At 42.0% G+C, this 18,161-nt stretch overlaps 1 protein-coding gene across 1 annotated transcript in view; it reads right to left on the reverse strand.

Moving 5' to 3' along the window:
- The window catches only part of kif16bb (kinesin family member 16Bb), a gene marked incomplete at both ends in the record, with an annotated part of 32,810 nt that extends 15,219 nt beyond the window's left edge, over window positions 1-17,591 (reverse strand). Inside the window, 10 exons of the mRNA XM_080740661.1 lie at window positions 9,276-9,335; window positions 9,425-9,490; window positions 9,607-9,785; window positions 10,555-10,680; window positions 12,698-12,866; window positions 13,522-13,664; window positions 14,834-14,949; window positions 15,405-15,502; window positions 16,816-16,932; window positions 17,556-17,591. Of these exons, the coding sequence (XP_080596787.1) occupies window positions 9,276-9,335; window positions 9,425-9,490; window positions 9,607-9,785; window positions 10,555-10,680; window positions 12,698-12,866; window positions 13,522-13,664; window positions 14,834-14,949; window positions 15,405-15,502; window positions 16,816-16,932; window positions 17,556-17,591 (1,110 nt within the window). The remainder of the gene's footprint in view (window positions 1-9,275; window positions 9,336-9,424; window positions 9,491-9,606; window positions 9,786-10,554; window positions 10,681-12,697; window positions 12,867-13,521; window positions 13,665-14,833; window positions 14,950-15,404; window positions 15,503-16,815; window positions 16,933-17,555) is intronic.
- Between the last annotated feature and the right edge of the window lie 570 nt (window positions 17,592-18,161).

Consider the following 18,161-nt stretch of genomic DNA (forward strand, 5'->3'; position numbering starts at 1 on the left):
CTGTACACTGTGCACGCCACACAAACAGACACACTGTCATCATCACACACACAAACTCTATGCACCACCGACTTTACTGATACACTACTATAAACCTTCACAGTCGCTATGAAAACGCTCACAGGGTGAGGAAAGTGAGCTGACTACAGATAACTGGGCCAAACCTGAGCCAACATTGTCATGTTGTCTACCCTACAGCGCGTCTATGAGCAGGACGTGTATTACACACAAGGTCAAAATAAAGTGTCTTTTAGAAACGTATAAATCACAAGCACTACATTTATTAACATCCATGTAGACGCACATTTGCACTATGTCATATTTATTAAAAAGGTAAGAGCATTTTCTGTTGAGAACAATGAAGACTTTGGGTAATATGAATCACCAAAAGACAATTTCAAACAGGCATCGGAGATATATCCTCGTGAAAAATAGCTTTTGTGTGTGCAAATACCCCATCTCGGGAGCGGCAATGGAAAGGATTTAGCGGTCTATATTTCACACATGCTGCACTGATTAATGCTGCCCTGTAGAAGTGACATTCAGATTACAGCCAATCACACGGCAACATTATGGTCACATCACAAACCCAAAAGTCAGCTGAAAATCAATGTCCACATGAAAAATCCATTCTCCTTGTACAGATATCCCTGCTAAATATGTATTTAATGGCATTTCAGCAACCCTCGACAGGAAGGTGATAAGAATTGGAGAAATTGATTTAATCCGTGAAAGCCATTTCTATAAGGCAGTAAGGCTATACCTCTGAACTGTTCCATACATTGCCTGCTCCACTGCTTCCAACTGCAGCAGATAAGGAAAAGAGGAAGTGTTAGTGCGTGCGTGCGTGCGTGCGTGCGTGCGTTTTAGACATGGGAGTTATATACATAGGCCTAGTTATAACAGTTAGATACAGTTTTTAATAAACAATTTAACTACAAGAATAAGACAAAATATTTAAAAAGTAATGCATTGCATTCCTCTTACTATTCCTACTATTGCACAGGAAAAACGTGAACAATAAATATTGTAAACAATGTATTTGTTTCCCTCTACACAAAATCTCATGGCCGAAAATAGCTTATCTACAAGCTAACAATGTTACATTCTCAAGCATTTAGATTGTCTATTTTCGCCGAGTGTTCGGCCCCAGAATAGGGATTCTAGGGTTCAAGTGGTGGGACTTAAGTCATTGCTAACGGATTATCGTAAGTACCTCCCGGAAAAGGCACGGCAGGAAATATCTCACTATATGGAGGATTCAGAGTCAGCGGCCTGCATAAACTATCCGACCTCCATGTGCCGTTGACCTCCCTATCAGGGGCGTCACACGGGGGGGAAAGTGGGACAGAGTTACTAGGGCCCAAGGTGGAGGGGCCTTAATCATTTTATACTCAAAATATGTGAGTGAATCCTTGTACCCAGGGCCCAGACTTTGGTGCGACACCCCAGCTCCCTATGCTGTCCTCTCCATATAGATTGTGTCGTGAAGTGAGATAGGTGACACCTCCGCCACCTCTCTCATTGGCAGATGTGAATGAGAAAAGAGAAATCCTTTTTCCCTCCTCTAATGGAGAGGGAGAGGAATCGACCCCAGCTCCTGAACTTAATTAAAAGGAATTCTTCACAGACTTCATTAGGTGAGGAACAGCCTGGCAGATTAATGCACACTTGTCACTTTCCTCACACACAAGAAGAGATGAGATCCACTCACTCTCTCACACATACTAGCTCTCGAAACACATTCTGTCTCACACAGTCTCTCTCCCTCTCTCTCTTACAAAATAGCTCCCTACTAACAGTTGGTCAGTTGGTCTGTGTGCTGTGCTGCAAGGAAAAGGTCTGCCTCTCCCCAAGAGACGTGCAGAGAATGTTAGAGAGGCAGGGGCTGAGAAATAATGAAAATAGCAGACCTCCATGCTCACAACGCGTCGCAGCTGTGAGCTTGGAGGTCGGCTATTTTCGGTGCTTGGTACCACACTGAACTAAAGTCAATACTGGATATGTGGCATAAAGAGATTTCTACTCAGAGGACAATTCTTTCAACATAAGATCATTCAAGTTCAGGAGAGTTTGGACAAGGCAATTCTCTTGAATGCTGCCTTCAGGTATGGCATGTAAAAAGTAAAAAGTAAAAACTGGATTGCATTCATGGTCTGGAGAGGGCACTTTTTACATACGGGTAAAAGGGCAGGGGCTCGAGCCCCCTTTGATGTCTATGTGTGCACGTGCCTGCTCTCCCCCTAACTTCAGACGAGGCAGCTGGTGAACATAATTAACTGTGGCCTAGACCAGCAGCCAAGCTCAGGCAACAAATTCCACCCATTAAAGCCATCATCTGTGGTTGTTGGGTAAAAATGCGAATGGATTTTCTCTGCACTTCAACAGTTCGTTTTCGTGGCTTGGTTAGCCAGCATTATAAAAAAAATAAAAATAAAACACTGTAGAAAGCCTACCAATCACCCTGACCCCGCTATCCACAGTATGCCTAGAGGAGCCGCTTACCAAGTAATACATCAATAGAAAATGTTCTTTCAGAACGTGGAAAACATCCCCGTTTTAAGTGCTCAGCTAGCTTGAGGCTAATTAACTTGACTAAACAATGCTACACAGAAAGGGCAGATATATGGCCAATTTGGGATTAGTCTTTTGCATCTCCAGAATACACAATCCAGTATATTTTTGTCCGATTTTTGCATGCAGTACAGTACAGGCACGCACATCCACACGGTGACAGGTTTCCATTCCGACACATCCCCATTCAGAACACCAGATTAGCAATCACCAGCGTCGGCAGGTTAGCATTCACCAGGTTAGAATTCACCAGCGTCGGCAGGTTAGCATTCACCAGCGTTTTACTGAGGTTAGGATTGGGGTTAAGGTTAGGTGGTCAGAGTAGCAATGTGTCAGAGTGTCGATATGTACACACACACACACACACACACACACACACACACACACACACACACACACACACACACACACCCCCACACACACACACACACACACACACGTGTACCAAGTACTCTGACAACAGGTACTCCAGTCTGACAGAATACTGACTGATACTATTTATTTTATTTTCAAAACCACCATGTGGTGTAAGCTAACAAATAGTTTTGGAATTTTGTTTCTAGCTACTAACAGAGGCTGAGTAATACTTTTTCCAGAAAAAAAAAGTATGTTTTATATAGGGGGTCATTTTCAAATCGTCCATAGGTTTTTAAGGCTTTTTTCAAAACAGCCTGTCACAACACTTTTCTCTCTCTCTCTCTCTCTCTCTCTCTCTCTCTCTCTCTCTCTCTCTCTCTCTCTCTCTCTCTCTCTCTCTCTCTCTCTCTCTCTCTCTCTCTCTCTCTCTCTCTCTCTCTCTCTCTCTCTCTCTCCTCTCTCTCTCTCTCTCTCTCTCTCTCTCTCTCTCTCTCTCTCTCTCTCTCTCTCTCTCTCTCTCTCTCTCTCTCTCTCTCTCTCTCTCTCTCTCTCTCTCTCTCTCTCTCTATCATACATGCATGTCCTTATCATGCATGCAAGAGAGAGGTCTTTGGAGCTGGAAGATTTGAGAATAACCTATTAAAAACAGCAGTGTAATCTCATTGATTTCCATTGTGAGTCAAACTATGTACAGAAAGTCTTAACTATTCAAGCAAAGTACTGTATCAAAGGCTATTCAGTGGTGTAGCAAGGGTTAAGTGCTGAGAAATGAATATCATAAGGTCATGAGATGCTATAATGATGAAATATGATATTTCACTGCTGACAGTCTAGAAGCTATTAATGGAGGTTAAACGCTGCAAGAATCAGGGCAGCTCTTTTTTGGTATATGATTACAGCATGTTAAGTCTTGGGGAAAACAAAGATAGCCAAGATCAAAAGAAACCCAGAAGGTTCATTTCCCTGCACTGTATTTTAAGGCAGGGTCTTTCTTTGTTTTCAGGCCAAGGACCCCTTATTTGAGAGAGATGAAGCAGGGACCCCCACAACCTTTTCATAGATTCCATATAGTTTCTTCGTTTGACAGCACAATCATCAGTGTATTTTGGATTCATGTCAATTTGTGTTTTCATATATTTAACCACTTGAACCGTCAATAATTAATAAACTTGACCTGTCACTCTGTACTTGGTCTGCTCTTTTCCCCCCTCTACACCAAACCTCTTTGCTGAAAATAGCCGATCAACAAGCTTACAACGCCTCGTGCTGAGAGGCGTTTCGGCTATTTTCAGCAAAGAGGTTTGGTCTGCCATTTTTGGCTAAAGTTCTCAGCATATGAATAATATAAAAAAAAAAAAATTATATCACACAAAGATTTGGCGGCCCCCCTGTAGTAACTCTGAGGACCCCCAAGGGGCTGTTTTAAGGAGATCTTCAACGATGGGTGGAAATTCTGAGGAGAATGTATGTGTGTGTGCGCGTGCGTGCGTGCGTGCGTGCGTGCGTGCGTGCGTGCGTGCGTGCGTGCGTGCGTGCGTGCGTGCGTGCGTCTCTCTCTCAATGCAGTAGACATGTTTTTTTTCTCTCATTTCTATCAGGTACCTTTTCAGTTTAGTAAGAGGCTGCTCTTGAATCCATCCCATATTAATTACCTTTCCTTTCCCACGTGCCCTGTAGCCAATCTAGGAGGCTGAGGATGAATAACTTTGCATTCCAATTCTGCCTCGGATACAGAATTCAAATTCTGTTTACACTGCTCTCAGTCATTTTAGTCCACTAAGAGCCAAGGAATATCTTTTTTTTACTCAAGCTCTCAGCCTGAGAATTAACAGAATTAGCCATACAAATATAGGCATTGTGCCAGTCTTTGAAGACCTGTGTAAATGCAAAGGCTACTCTATGTGCAATCTATACTTATTTACACAGAAACATGCTTTGAGCACATTCATAGTTTTACTCATCATCAAATTGACGGAAGATTTTGGACAGGGGGCACACAATAAAATCCTCCGTGTTAAATTAGCTCAGAGTGAACAAATGGGACCAAATAGACCTGTATAGGTTATGTAGACACTGCCTCTAAATGTGTCCACAGCATTCCACCCATGAATTCCACTTATTCTTCACCCAGACAGAATGCAAATACACAGGAGGACAAATGTCAAATCCATAAACTCATTCATCAAACACCTGAAGTTATGGCAACATCATGTGCCAGCCAGTCACCATTACAGTGGCCTTTCAGCTTCGGTGTCACGTTGTATCATGCATGATAATGGGTCTTTCTACATGGACAAACACGGCCTCAAATAGGTATATTGTTCATATGTTCCTCCGGGCGACTTATTTTCCCCCTTGGGATAATAAAGGTATCTATCTATCTATATTATGCTCCAGTGCCTCGACACTGCTCTAGTCGAGATGGTTCGATTGTTGTCGGAGCATGTGTCGCCAACACTCCTCCAATATTCAATCGGAGACCTACAACGCACACACTTTAATTAATGTGCTGGACGGTCAGAAACCAAAGTGCCATGTTGTCAATAATGAAGACCTCTTAATTAGCAGCTGTGACAGCTGCTAATGAGTTCCAGTCCTCCGTCATGAATAAAACACTGATGCTCCTGGGCTCCTAAATGTCATAACAGTCACTGGCTGAGCAAATAAGCCTGTGTCCAGTCTTCCCACTGCTGCACATGTGTCCAAATGACATTCAGATGCAAGGTGCATCTGAACATCAGCTAAAGATATTCAAAGTCTTTCCATAATGTAATCACATCAAACCAATATCTAAAGTAAAATGAGAATCTAGTAGACTTGCTGATAATCAGGAAAAGGTCCATTTAACACAAGGCCAAGAGAATGCCACCTATAACAATACTGCAAACTCTACAGTGAGGAGAATCGTCCATTCATTATTTACTTTGTCACAGACCAGAACTAGTTTAGTTTATTTGATCATCTTATCAATCTTATCAAGTATCAATCATACATTTTCCAAATCATAAATCCACAAAAGAAAAAAACAGTAGCACTCATTGCATTAAGCTTTAAGCAGCACATCATTTGTCTGTATATGATGACATTTGGAGTCATCATGACACTTTGGCATAAATTCAACACGGATGTGTTATCACGTGGGAACAAAATTGAAAAGGCATATCGGTACCATGTTCCCCTGTGTCCGTCCCTGCACCGCCACTTAACTTCCGGATCATTACACCTGCTTAGATGGCTGTTGGTGCCATTCCAATCTAAATAGCTGGAAAATTGAATATAAATAACAGGTTGAATTTCTACATTTACTATGCCTATCATTCCCTCAGGCAGCCAAGTCTGTTGCAGAGGACTTGCAGTGACACCAAATGGGCAGAGAAGGGAACTGCAAGCAAAGAGGACCATCTTAACAGTTTGTCTGAAGCCTCTTGGCTTTGTTGGTGTTAAATAAATGAAGCTACGTCTCCAACTCTGAACTGAACGTGGTATTCTGGGAAATAAATGCAAGTTCAGCAATATAACTACAAGTACAAGCCATTTGGCAGAAAACAAAAAGAGGAAGCTGGACGCTAGACTAATGTAATAAGAAAACAAAAATGAAAGATTGCTAAATTGGAAAGGATGGCATGGAAGTGCAAGATAAGCAACAACCTACTATCTAGTGGCAAGAGAAAAGACAACATTTGTCTACATCAGAATAAAAGATCAACGTCCTTCCAAGATTTTCAGACTGAAAAACAGAAGCTCTTACTTTCAAGCTGTTCCTTTTCTCCTACGCAGTAATATGCTCAGTAATAATTTAAATCCGAGTGTAAAAATTGATCCCTTTGCATGATTAAATAAAAACAAAACAACAACAACAGTGGAACAAAGCTGCTCTACATCAAGTAATTCTCCTAAATTACATTGTGCCGTCATCAACTAACTCATTTCAATGCACCACGCAACAAATTGGAAACAACTAAGCTTTTGCAAGTGAGACGACCCATTATTATATCCGTCTCTCCCGAGATAATTACTCAAACAGTCTGTGGTTTGGTTTTCATAAACAAAACAGATTCTATAACAGAATGGTATAAGCAGGGGCGTCACACCAAATTCTGGGCCCTGGGTACAAGGATTCACTGCGGGCCCCCCATGAATGTTAACTATTGAAAAATAGCAGATATACAAGCTCACAGCGCGGCACCGAGTGCCGCGCTGCGAGCTTGTAGATCTGCTATTTTTGAAAAATCGTGAAAATGTGTGCCAAGAAACCTATGTTTTCATGTCAGTGATGCTCAAACTTTTTCATGTGAAGGACCCCCCCCCCATCTCAAAATATTTAGTTCCAGGGACCCCCCAGAAGCTAAACTTGAGTTACAAATGTTCACTTAAAAAATACATATACTGTATTCAAACATTTGCGCACATTTTAACGATTTTTCAAAAATAGCAGATCTACAAGCTCGCAGCGCGGCACTCGGTGCCGCGCTGTGAGCTTGTATATCTGCTATTTTTCAATAGCTAAAGTTACTAGGGCCCCTCCACCTTGGTCCCTGGTACAGTAACTCAGTCCCACTTTCCTACCCCTTGTGACACCCCTGGGTATAAGATCCCAGACAGAAAACCACATTGAAACGCCACTGGCACGCTCCTGCCGGGAGCCAGCAGAGAGACCTGAACACACAGGCACCAAACAGGGCCATCTGTTACGCTTAAGTGTGTGTTTAGAACTAGAAATGTTTGTTAAACAGACATGGTGAGGAGCGAATTAGGAATATATTCAGGTTGGTATTAGGATGATGGATTTAGGGTTTAGGTTTAGGGGTTAGGGCTAGAGTTATGGCCTGATTTATTCTTAGTTGTGTGCCATTGTTATGCAGCGAAAATGGCCAATTTACAAGCTCACAACGGCTTGCAGCACAACAAATTGTTAGCTTGTAGATCTGCCATTTTCAGCTTTACGGTCAGGGTTAAAAGTGTGAAGAAATTGTAAATATGCATGGCATTCATACCTTTTCTGTCCTATAATGTTGATTTACTCACATCTTATCTTAACAATTTAGAAACAGGGCCGGCGACAATGAAGTCGGCAAGTCGATCTTGTAGCTCCTGCAGTTCATTGGCTAGGACTGATAACATGGTGCACTGTTACACCAGAGTTACATATCGAATTCAGTTACCAACACGGATGTTGTGGTTCCATCACATGCTATGAGTGGATCAGCTGTGAGCACACACTGGACAACTTTGCAACAACACACACTGGACAACTTTATACTGCACGTGTGTGTGTGCACAAACTGCCGTGTGTTCATATATTACCGTGGCGGCGTGTGTGTACATTTGTACTGCGCGTGTGTGTGTGTGTGCGTGCGCAAACGTGCATGTGCGTGCGATGGCTTGGATTAGCTGTGCTCACACGCTTGACGTTTCACATCAACACACGCTGGACAACTTTGTACTGCGTGTGTGTGTTTGTGCGGAAGCCGTCTTTTACTTTCACTATTTACTGGTAATTACAGCCTTTATTAACACTCTTTTTCCCATTCTCCCCTATGACGTTTTAGCAGAGCAGCTTTTTGCTAGATCTCGGTTTGGAAATGTATGTGTGTGTGTGTGTGTGTGTATGGAGCAGCGGTGCACGTGCGTGTGAGCGAGTGAAGTGCGCAAACTCTAGGATGAGCGGGTGCTTGCGGCCTTGCGCAAACTTCAAGTAGTAGTACAAATGAGTGTGCGTGTTATGCACACGTGCATGTCATCATTCAATGTTCTGCAATTTTCCAAAACCTAGATGATTGTGATCTGCCCACATTACTTTATTTTCTGATGAACAGTAGTTAAAGTTATACCATGTAACCTTTTTTATAAAACAAATCTTAAAATGGTCCTAACTGTTAAATCGCTAAAGTTTTAGAACCCCCACTCCGTTATTTTCAGCTTCAAAAGCCTTCTCTTTATATGTTTTCTATGAGCCGGGAGGGGGGGAGAATTTCGAGGCAAAATTACGTCATCATACTACCGGCCAATCACAGCGAGGGTTATACACTGCCGGCCAATCACAGCGCATCTTGGAGTGGGGTCGCTAGGGCGGCCATATTTGTAGTCTCCCGTGTGTCTCTATACTCGGGTGCACGGTGAAGCATGGGTGAAGGAGTGTATCTCCGGAATGGCTGAACGCACAGGAACCAGGGACCCCTCAAAAGATAGATCTCGGCGAGGTGGAGGCAGACGCGGGGGTGTGAGAACCGAAAAACGGCCGAAAGACGCAGACGCGACCGAGGTTTGCTATAGAGCTACTGACCACAAGTTGAGCAACTTACACAGTATAGCTTTAAATGTATAATCAAGGTACATTAGCTGACCTTCAGAATGCTTTTGGTCTCCACCCATTGGTTAGTCCACTCCTTGGTAAGCTGCAGGATCTGAGAGAACGTCAAGGACAGAGGGTTTTTGTTTACTGGGGGGAGGGAGCATCACAACATCTCTTCTCATTCAGTGGAGCAACACTCACCTTGGCCTCCTTGTGGTGCAGCTTCTCTGCTACCTTCAGAGGGGAGGACGGATCTCCATGGGGGGCCTAAGGAGACAGACCTCAATGACCTCCTTGATGATGCGGTTTTTATTACATGATGGATTTTCTGGGAATTAGGGAGACATTACTCATTTATCCCTTCTGTGGTGGTATGTGCGCACCTTGTTGTCGGCTCTCTCCAGCAGCCCTCGGAGCTTGGCGATCTCCGCCTGCAGATCTCTGATCACCGTGACGGCTTTGTCTTCGTTCACCACAGGCGAGTTCACAATGTCCTTAGCTCTGCTGGCGTAGCGCAAAGTGCTCAGGGTCTCGCCGTAGTTCACGTCAGCAGGAGAAATGGCTGCAATCAAAAATAAAAAATAAACAGCAAACACACACACACACACATACACAAATGAACTGCAGTGATACTGTATCCGGAAAGGAGATTCGCCGTTACATATGATGCATATTTTTTTGAACATTAATAACACATTATCGGTCACGTGTGTATATGCCGTCCCATATCTTTTTTTGAGCAGTGTCACGCCTCTCACACGCACGGACATGCATCGATGCAAAACAAGTTCACACCTCGACGTTTACAAACACCATGAACACCAGTTCATTAGAATTACATCCCCCCAAACATTCAATCACCAATGCAACACTGATGTTAACTGTAAAAAGTCAAATCCTGTGTTAATTTAACCTTTTGAGCGTACAAATGTAACCAAATTGGCCCGTGAGGTTCCATTAGATTACATTTGTAAACTCGGAGTTAAATGAACAGGATGTTAGTGTTATAGACACTCAGGATGTTGAAAAAACACAGATGTACAGTTTTAAACAAAGGATGCTAAAAGGATAAACCCTAGAAAACACTGTGGCTTGTTTCTATTGGGATCCTGTGTATTCAATTCATCAAGACATATAAAGACAAACAATAATATACAAAATATGCAAAAAATCATGTATAAATTAGTAAAAATGTAGAAATATGTACAGTAAACCGTTGGGGTGGGGGGCATTTCTGGGGAGAGGCAGCCACCTAAAGTGCTCTTTTAGAGCGATTTTGAAGGAGAGTAAGGAGTCACTTATTTATGACTGTTATGGTGTTTAATTCATACTTGCTATCATAAAGGTCTTGGAGTTTCCACCCAGGCTGTCTTTCAGAAGCCATGTCAGCACAGAGTCTCTGTAGGGGATGAAGATCAGTTTCTTCTTCTTCTTCGTTTGGCCCTCACCAAGATCAGCTTGGACGTCACAGAGAGTGAAATGCTGACTCAGGTGAACAAATAAAGTGTTAAGGGGAGCACACACTGAACGCGGACGGCTGCGCAGCGTCGCGTTGCGGTATCGACGCACGTGAAGAGCCGTGCAGTAACCCCAACTGGACGCGGCGCGCTGCCACACAGCACATCCATTTCCCCCGGTGGGGAGAAGCATGGGAGAACATGTTCAACGCGCGGCAACGCTGGAAAAATAGAACAGCGGTGTATCGGCGCGGCAGACAAGGTGGCAGACCGCGGCTGCGCACGTCTGACGCCGTCGGTGTGGGTTAGTTCATTGAAAATAATGGGGCCGTATGTTTTGACGCAGCGCTTCCGCGCCGCCTCCGCGTCCGGTGTGTGTTCCCCTTTACTCGATGATCATTACCATGCCAACTTGCTTTGTGTGTGTTGGAAAAAGATTTAACCTACCGAAGCCAATTTAAGCCATCAAGAACAAAGGATACAAAAACTACCATCAACGTGTTCCGTGCACCTCAGGTCAAAAGGTTGGTTAAGATTTTACAGGCACATGGATCAGATTAACGTTGAAGATTAAAATTGCTGGTGTAGATTTTGATAGACCAGCGTTACACCTAAATTGGTTACCTAACATTGTGAATCATTGCAGTTTTAACTATATGAGTGACGAATAAGAGAAAGAGAGATACTTGAAGGATTCATTTCCTCTCACGCAGGTGCAGAACAATGTTATCAACAGATTGTCAGCTGTAATGTACAATGTGTTTGGACTTTTAACACTCGACATCTCCCAATCTGATCTCCTGAGATGTAGTCTGTTAATAGTCAGGACAAGACAGCTTGGTGTGTTCATAGGGGACCTGCCCTGCAGTAGTGGAAAAAGTACAAAAAAATGTTTCCTTAAGTCAAAGTATCAATACTGCAATGTAGAAATACTCCGTTACAAGTAAAAGTCTGGAATTCAAAATGTACTTAAATAAAAAGGTACAAAGGTATTGGCATGAATATGTACTTAAAATACCAAAAGTAAAAGTACTCATTTTACAAAATGTCTTATTTCCAAGATTTCAATTGTATAAAACTCTTTTGAACATAGCTGATCAACAAGCTCTGCATGACGCATTGTGAGCTTGTAGATCGGCCATTTTCAAATGTCTGAAGAGCTGAAGTGGTTAATGTATGTTTTGTCATTATAATTAAAATCTATAAAGTAACTAAAGTTGTCAAATAATTGTAGTGGAGTAACAATATTTGCCTCTGAAACGTAGTGGAGTAGAAGTAAAAGTATTGGAAATTGGAAATATTCAAGTAAAGTACAAATAACTCAAAAACTGTACTTAAGTACAGTACTTGAGTACATGTACTTGGTTATTTTACACCAGTCCCAGTTGACTGTTTTCATTCATTTCTATCAGCTGGTTGACATGCTTTGGCTACTCACTACTTTATGTTAATTTGCACAAATACTGTATGTAATTAAAATTCCTGGGATGATTTCTTTTCCCCCACCAACCCCTGCTTGCTTGGTGGAAATGATCAGTTGGCTGCCTGTAGGAGATTATTAGGTTTTAGGTTAAGCATCAAAGTAAAAACCAAGACAGTAGTAGAAGAGTTGTTGGTGCAGGCAGGGTTTGCACCACCAGGTGCCTCTGCCTGCCCTTTCACAAATACAGATAACCACAACCTCAGAGTTGTTATTATGCAGCAAAGGTCTTAAGATGGCTTAAAACGTCCACACTATTCCCACTAAGCAAGCAATAATGTGGCTTCCATCAAGTCTTTGATAGTAAAACTCTGACATGATTATAATGAATTTTAATGCAGGCACACATGGGGGAAAAAGTAGCCCCAAATGATAAATGTTGTTTTGCAAGTGCTGGAGTGTTTGCACAGTCTACTAAATAAGTGTTCTTGGCCAGATTTAAATTGTTATCCACCCGTGGGTTGACTGGCTCTGTAATATGTAATGTGAAAAAGGTAGTGTCATGGTGCCATGATTCATGCTGTAACCTCCGTTTACCCAGAGCTGAGATCACGCTGCCCAGGGTGACCAGGGATTTGTTGATGTTGGCACCTTCCTTTAGCCTGGCGCCTGTGGTGCGCGTGGCATCGGCTCTCTCGCTGCCTGCCAGGTCCACCAGGTGGATTTTGCTCAGCATCTCGCATGGCAGCTCTGCGTGGAACTGAGCCTGTGGCGTGGATAACATTACAGATCCTTGTTTGGTTCAAAAGAGGTGCACAGAGGGGCACTTTGCAATATAGTTAAGTATCAAAACAACAGTGCTACTACTTGTGGGATGTAAAAAAGAAACTGGATACGGCTTTGAAGATGGTACTCCTCTCAGAGCAAAAATGCTGAAAGCATTATTGCATCAAATAGACAAACAACAAAGTCCTAATTAGAGCTCTTGAGGGCGGATGCTTATAAACACCTGAGGCTACAAAGTTTGCACTTTGCAGTCAAACATTTCTACAAGTTTACCACAACTACAACCTTCCTGCAACATGAGGCATCACAAAGACTGGGCATCATGACTGAGCCTAATTAGCTACATTTATACTTTCCATCACTTGCAGAATATAAAAGATTTCTGAAGTTTGAATGAGCCATTTGTTGTGCGCTGAAAATAGCCGATCTACAAGCAAGTACAACACACTGCACCGTGATTTGTTGTGAGCTTGTAGATCGCTTAATTGCTGTGTACGACACCATCATACAGTACAATGACATATAAACCAGACTATAGACTAATCCAGAGAGCGGTAATCAATACTGCCGTGTCAAGCGGCACTGCTCTGTGGATTTGTCTATCTATACAGATGCATTCATTGTGTGCAGTTCACCTGTGTGAAGTTTATAGTGAAGATGGCATGAGAGCGGCTGCTGACGTCATTCATGGCCGTGCTGGCGATGGTGCGGTTGCCGTTCCCAGCAGTCATCAGTTCCTCTACATCCCGGTGGTTGTGTACGGGGTGCTTGGACAGGTCTAGACACATTGTGTTTTTGTGGTTTATGCTGACAGACACTCAGTGGTGGAAAAAGGTATTAAAATGTCTTACAGTACTTAGGTAAAAGTATCAACACTGCAATGTAGAAATACTGTGTTACATGTAAAAGTCTGGAATTCAAAATGTACTCAAGTAAAAGTACAAAAGTATTGGTTTCAAAATGCACTTTAATTACCAAAAGTATAAAGTACTCATTATGCAAAATGTCCCGTTTCATAAGTTTAACGGTATAAAAACCTTGTGAAAATAACAGATCTACAAGTTCACAATGTGTCACATCACGATGCATTGTGAGCTTGTATATCGGCTATTTTCAAAAGGCACATACATACATACATGACATACATGACATACATGGCTGAAATGTTAATATAATCTAAAGCTACAAAGTAACTAAAGTTTTCAAATAATATTGGAGCAAAAGTACAATATTTGCCTCTAAGATGTAGTGGAGTAGAAGTAAAAGCATTGGAAATTGGAAATACTCAAGTAAAGCACAAATACCTCAAAATGTTATTAAGTACAGTACTTAAGTAAATCTACTTAGCTACTTTCTACCACTGCTGATACTTCACAAAACACTCCATGTTATCTTAGAAGTCTACTTAGAAGGGATGGGATGATATGACATCTTAATATCACAGTTATTGTGACAAAAGAAATCGCGATTTACGATATTGTGATAATCAAAATCCATTATCCGGGGGTGGAACATTTGTAAAAAAAATAGCTGATCTACAAGCTCACAACGTGTCGCGTTGTGTCACGTTGTGAGCTTGTAGATCGGCTATTTTTTGGCAAAGACATTTGATAGAGAATGAAAAAAAGACTGTATCAAGTATGTATATTATATAAGTACCTTTTACCAATTATAGAGGGTTTAAGTGGTACCGGATATGCAGCTCTGCAAATAAAAGGTGAATTGATCCAAGTGCACGACGGAGGACGATATCACAATAAATTCAATCTCCACGATACGATTATCGTGAGTGTTTTTTATCACGATAAACGTTAATATCGCGTATCGTCCCATCACTACTACTTAGCCAAAGAGGTATAAACAGGACGGTGAATAAGAGTCCATCCTACTTACTCTCCACATAAAGAGGTATAAACAGGATGGTGAATAAGAGACCGTCTTACTTACTCTCCACATAAGGACCATCCTGGGGGTGCTCCCGGACCTTCAACCCTCCACAATCTGTCGGTTTGGATCTCCTGTTGAGAAGGTCCTGCACACGCTCATTGTAGATCTCCAGGTAGCTGATGCCAAGAACAGAAAATAATGCAACATAATGTACAGTATTAGACTTATATGGTTTTAACACAATATAGAATGGTGAGTAGTCTGAGTACACAATTAAAGCTATATATCCAGGACTTATTTGAATGCAATAATATTTTATACATGTATAGTAGAGTAAGTTACCAATTGATGATGGTATGTATGAGATGACTGATAATATTCGAATAATGACTAATAATGGAGTGAAACGAAATGTCAATTCAGGCTGAGTGTCAGGCTATGCTGGTGCCCTATTCCAATACAAAAAGACTAGCTTCAATATTGAATATAGAGCTATCTAAATATAATTTAGATGGCTCATGTCATGTGGTTGCCTAACTTGCCTCATAATTTCAAGAAAGATTCCCAGATTTGTGGCCTCGTAAAGCAAACCTGGAACATAAACTCATATACTGTGTGACAAGCCCCATACCTGACTTCTGTACGAAATGACACAGCATCACTCTCGGTTTGCTGTGACATCTTACTGAACAAGCTTTCACAGATACGTGGGATTAAGCCTTTATCCCCCTGGTACATAAAGAGAGGACAGTATGTACACATAGGCCCACAATCACAAAACATTCTGTCAACATACTTTGAAAGGACAGCATTTTGCTTCTGCTGTGCCATCTTAATGGGGTGTCTTATCATTTCTGTGACCAAAGGTTGGTACATGCAAAGCCTGCTGAACAACACAAACACTGGCACATCTGATGCGGGGTTACCGAAGCGTGAAAGCAATTCCACTCCCGATTTGTGTGCCTTCTTGTTTTAATTACAACGTAACAGATAGTACGTATTTAGAGCTGTATAATTATCTAGGATGTTGACAGCAGCTCTGCTGATGACCTTGCATATGTCTCCTGGTAGACAAGCAGATAATCTCATCAGCAATATAAAATAATTCTGATGCCGTTCAAGGTGATCAGAGAAAGGTGGGCATAGCTTCCATCATCATATTTCCAGATTTGCGTAGACGCGCACAGCATAGGACAGTGATTCTGAAATGCATTAGATTAGGCCATGGACCCCCAATTGTTTTTTTTTCTTCTTTTTTTTTTCTAGGAGTGGGAGTGGGCATTTTTATTGTTAGACATGATTTGGTCTAATATGGTCCGTCACTTGGTCCAGGATGCCTTTACTGTCTATGTATTGTAGGCATAGAGAGAACAGAGGTAACTCTGATCAAAACCATTATTTTACGTTATCTAGTTGTATTTATTGTACTTGCTAAAGTAATAATAACTACCGGTATCAATCATTTATCCACCCTCCAGGGGGGTCCCCAGCCCAGACCCCAAGTTGAGACCCACTGGCTGAAGAGGAGGTACGGCTGCCGAGTTGTTGCCAATATAAAAGATGGGCGTTTACTTGAGGTGCTCACTGGGTGAATAGTTCAGGGACAGATATACACTGTGTGCTTGGGAGATTGTTATGACTGTCAAACTAGCACACAAGACAGCATTTTGGTGATCACCCCTTTCTTTCACTTTTTAGGTGGAAACGTTTTCACCCAAAGTTCCTTTTCAAGAATTGCCCATCATACCACGTTGATAGGATGATATCGAGTTGGCAGGGTGAGTTCGTTGAGTAAAAATAGAGAGAGCTGAGGTTGAGCGGTGAAAAGCTTATCACAGCAGCTCAGTGACATCATGTTGTAGTTTTCCAACCGCCGCGGTGAGAGGGTGGTCACCTAAAAGTGGAGGCCTTTGCGTCCTTTAGCCTATTCTAAGCACATGGTATGAGGATGTTTAAAGAAACAGAAAAAGAAAAGGCAGCTCTTGAATGTCAGTACAAATACACAGCTCGCATAGAACATGGAATATGAACAGTGGCCTTACCTCATTTCCCATCATAGTGTAAGACTTTCCAGTGCCTGTCTGGCCGTAGGCAAAAACACAGGCATTGAAACCGTCAAAGGCTGCTTTAAGGACGTCAACACCCAAATCCTGAAAGATCTGATGGTAGAGAGAAGTGACTTTGAACGTTTGTTCTTGTTCATGTAAGGAAAATGTTGTTTGTAAGCTAAGTGATGTAGCCTAAGTAAAGGGAGAACGGTGTTGCAAATATGCCCTTACTGTACAATTATTTTATTATTAACTCTTCCATCAGTGAAAGTCTGTATTGAGAAAGCAGGTGAGAAGATTATGCATGTCTTGTCTGTTTGGCATCTAAATACATTCAGTCAATTTAAATGAATAGCCTAAGGCTTTTACTTTGTAGTAGTATCAAGTTACATTATAATTTTAAGTTAACCCAAGTCACACCAACTGCTGAATATGAATCAAGGAAACATTCTCTCAGTTAGACAGTCACTAAGACAAATGGGATATTAGGGTTTGATTACCTTTTCCTGGGATGCAAAATTAGGGCTTCCTCCAGCTGAATCATAGGCCAAATCAAAAGAGAAGATCTTCTCACTATCATTAGATCCATCCCCTCGTTTATTAGTCAAAATCTGGATAAATTCAAATCAAACATGCACAATTCCTTTCAATGTCAATCAAATAGCAACAGCTTCAGTGTAGCCTGCCTAGTAGTCAATGCCTAATATTCCAGTGTGACATGAGACATAGCCTACCTTTTTATTCAGAATGGTGGTTGTGTTCCCATTCATGTGGACAATCACTTTAGATGATAACTGTCTCTCTCTATGGAAACGTGATGTGCACATTAGTCAACATTACTACTAAATATAGATTGTAAAACATGTTCAGTATTAGCCAAATAATGAGCCTGGGCTCTGATTCCTACTTGAATGTATCGGAGGGTAGGCCTACATCATAAAATGGACCCAATGGTTACATCAACTCTCTGGGTAAAATAAAGCTCAGGAGGAGGATTTAATCAAAGTGTCAGAGTCAACGCTACCTTTTATCCAAGGGTCGAACTCGGACTGCCACTCTCACTGAAGCCATTATGGTGTCAGAGGACAACCTGCCAGTCCCTTCACCACCTGACCTATGCAATAACGGGGCTTATGATGAACTGAGCAAACTGCAACTAAATGATGTTAATGTTCTTAGTTGCTGAGGTTATTACCAACCGAGACAGCCAGGTCTGACTGCAGAGTGCAGACCACAAATTCCTACCGAGCCAACTTGCGCTTGACTTGATGCCTAATTAACCCACCTGTGTCAGTTGTTCTTTATTATCTCGTGCGCAACACAACCTCGCCACTGGAGGG

This window comes from Nannobrachium achirus (assembly GCF_963921795.1).
Source record: "Nannobrachium achirus genome assembly, chromosome: 13".
Lineage (NCBI taxonomy): Eukaryota > Metazoa > Chordata > Actinopteri > Myctophiformes > Myctophidae > Nannobrachium > Nannobrachium achirus.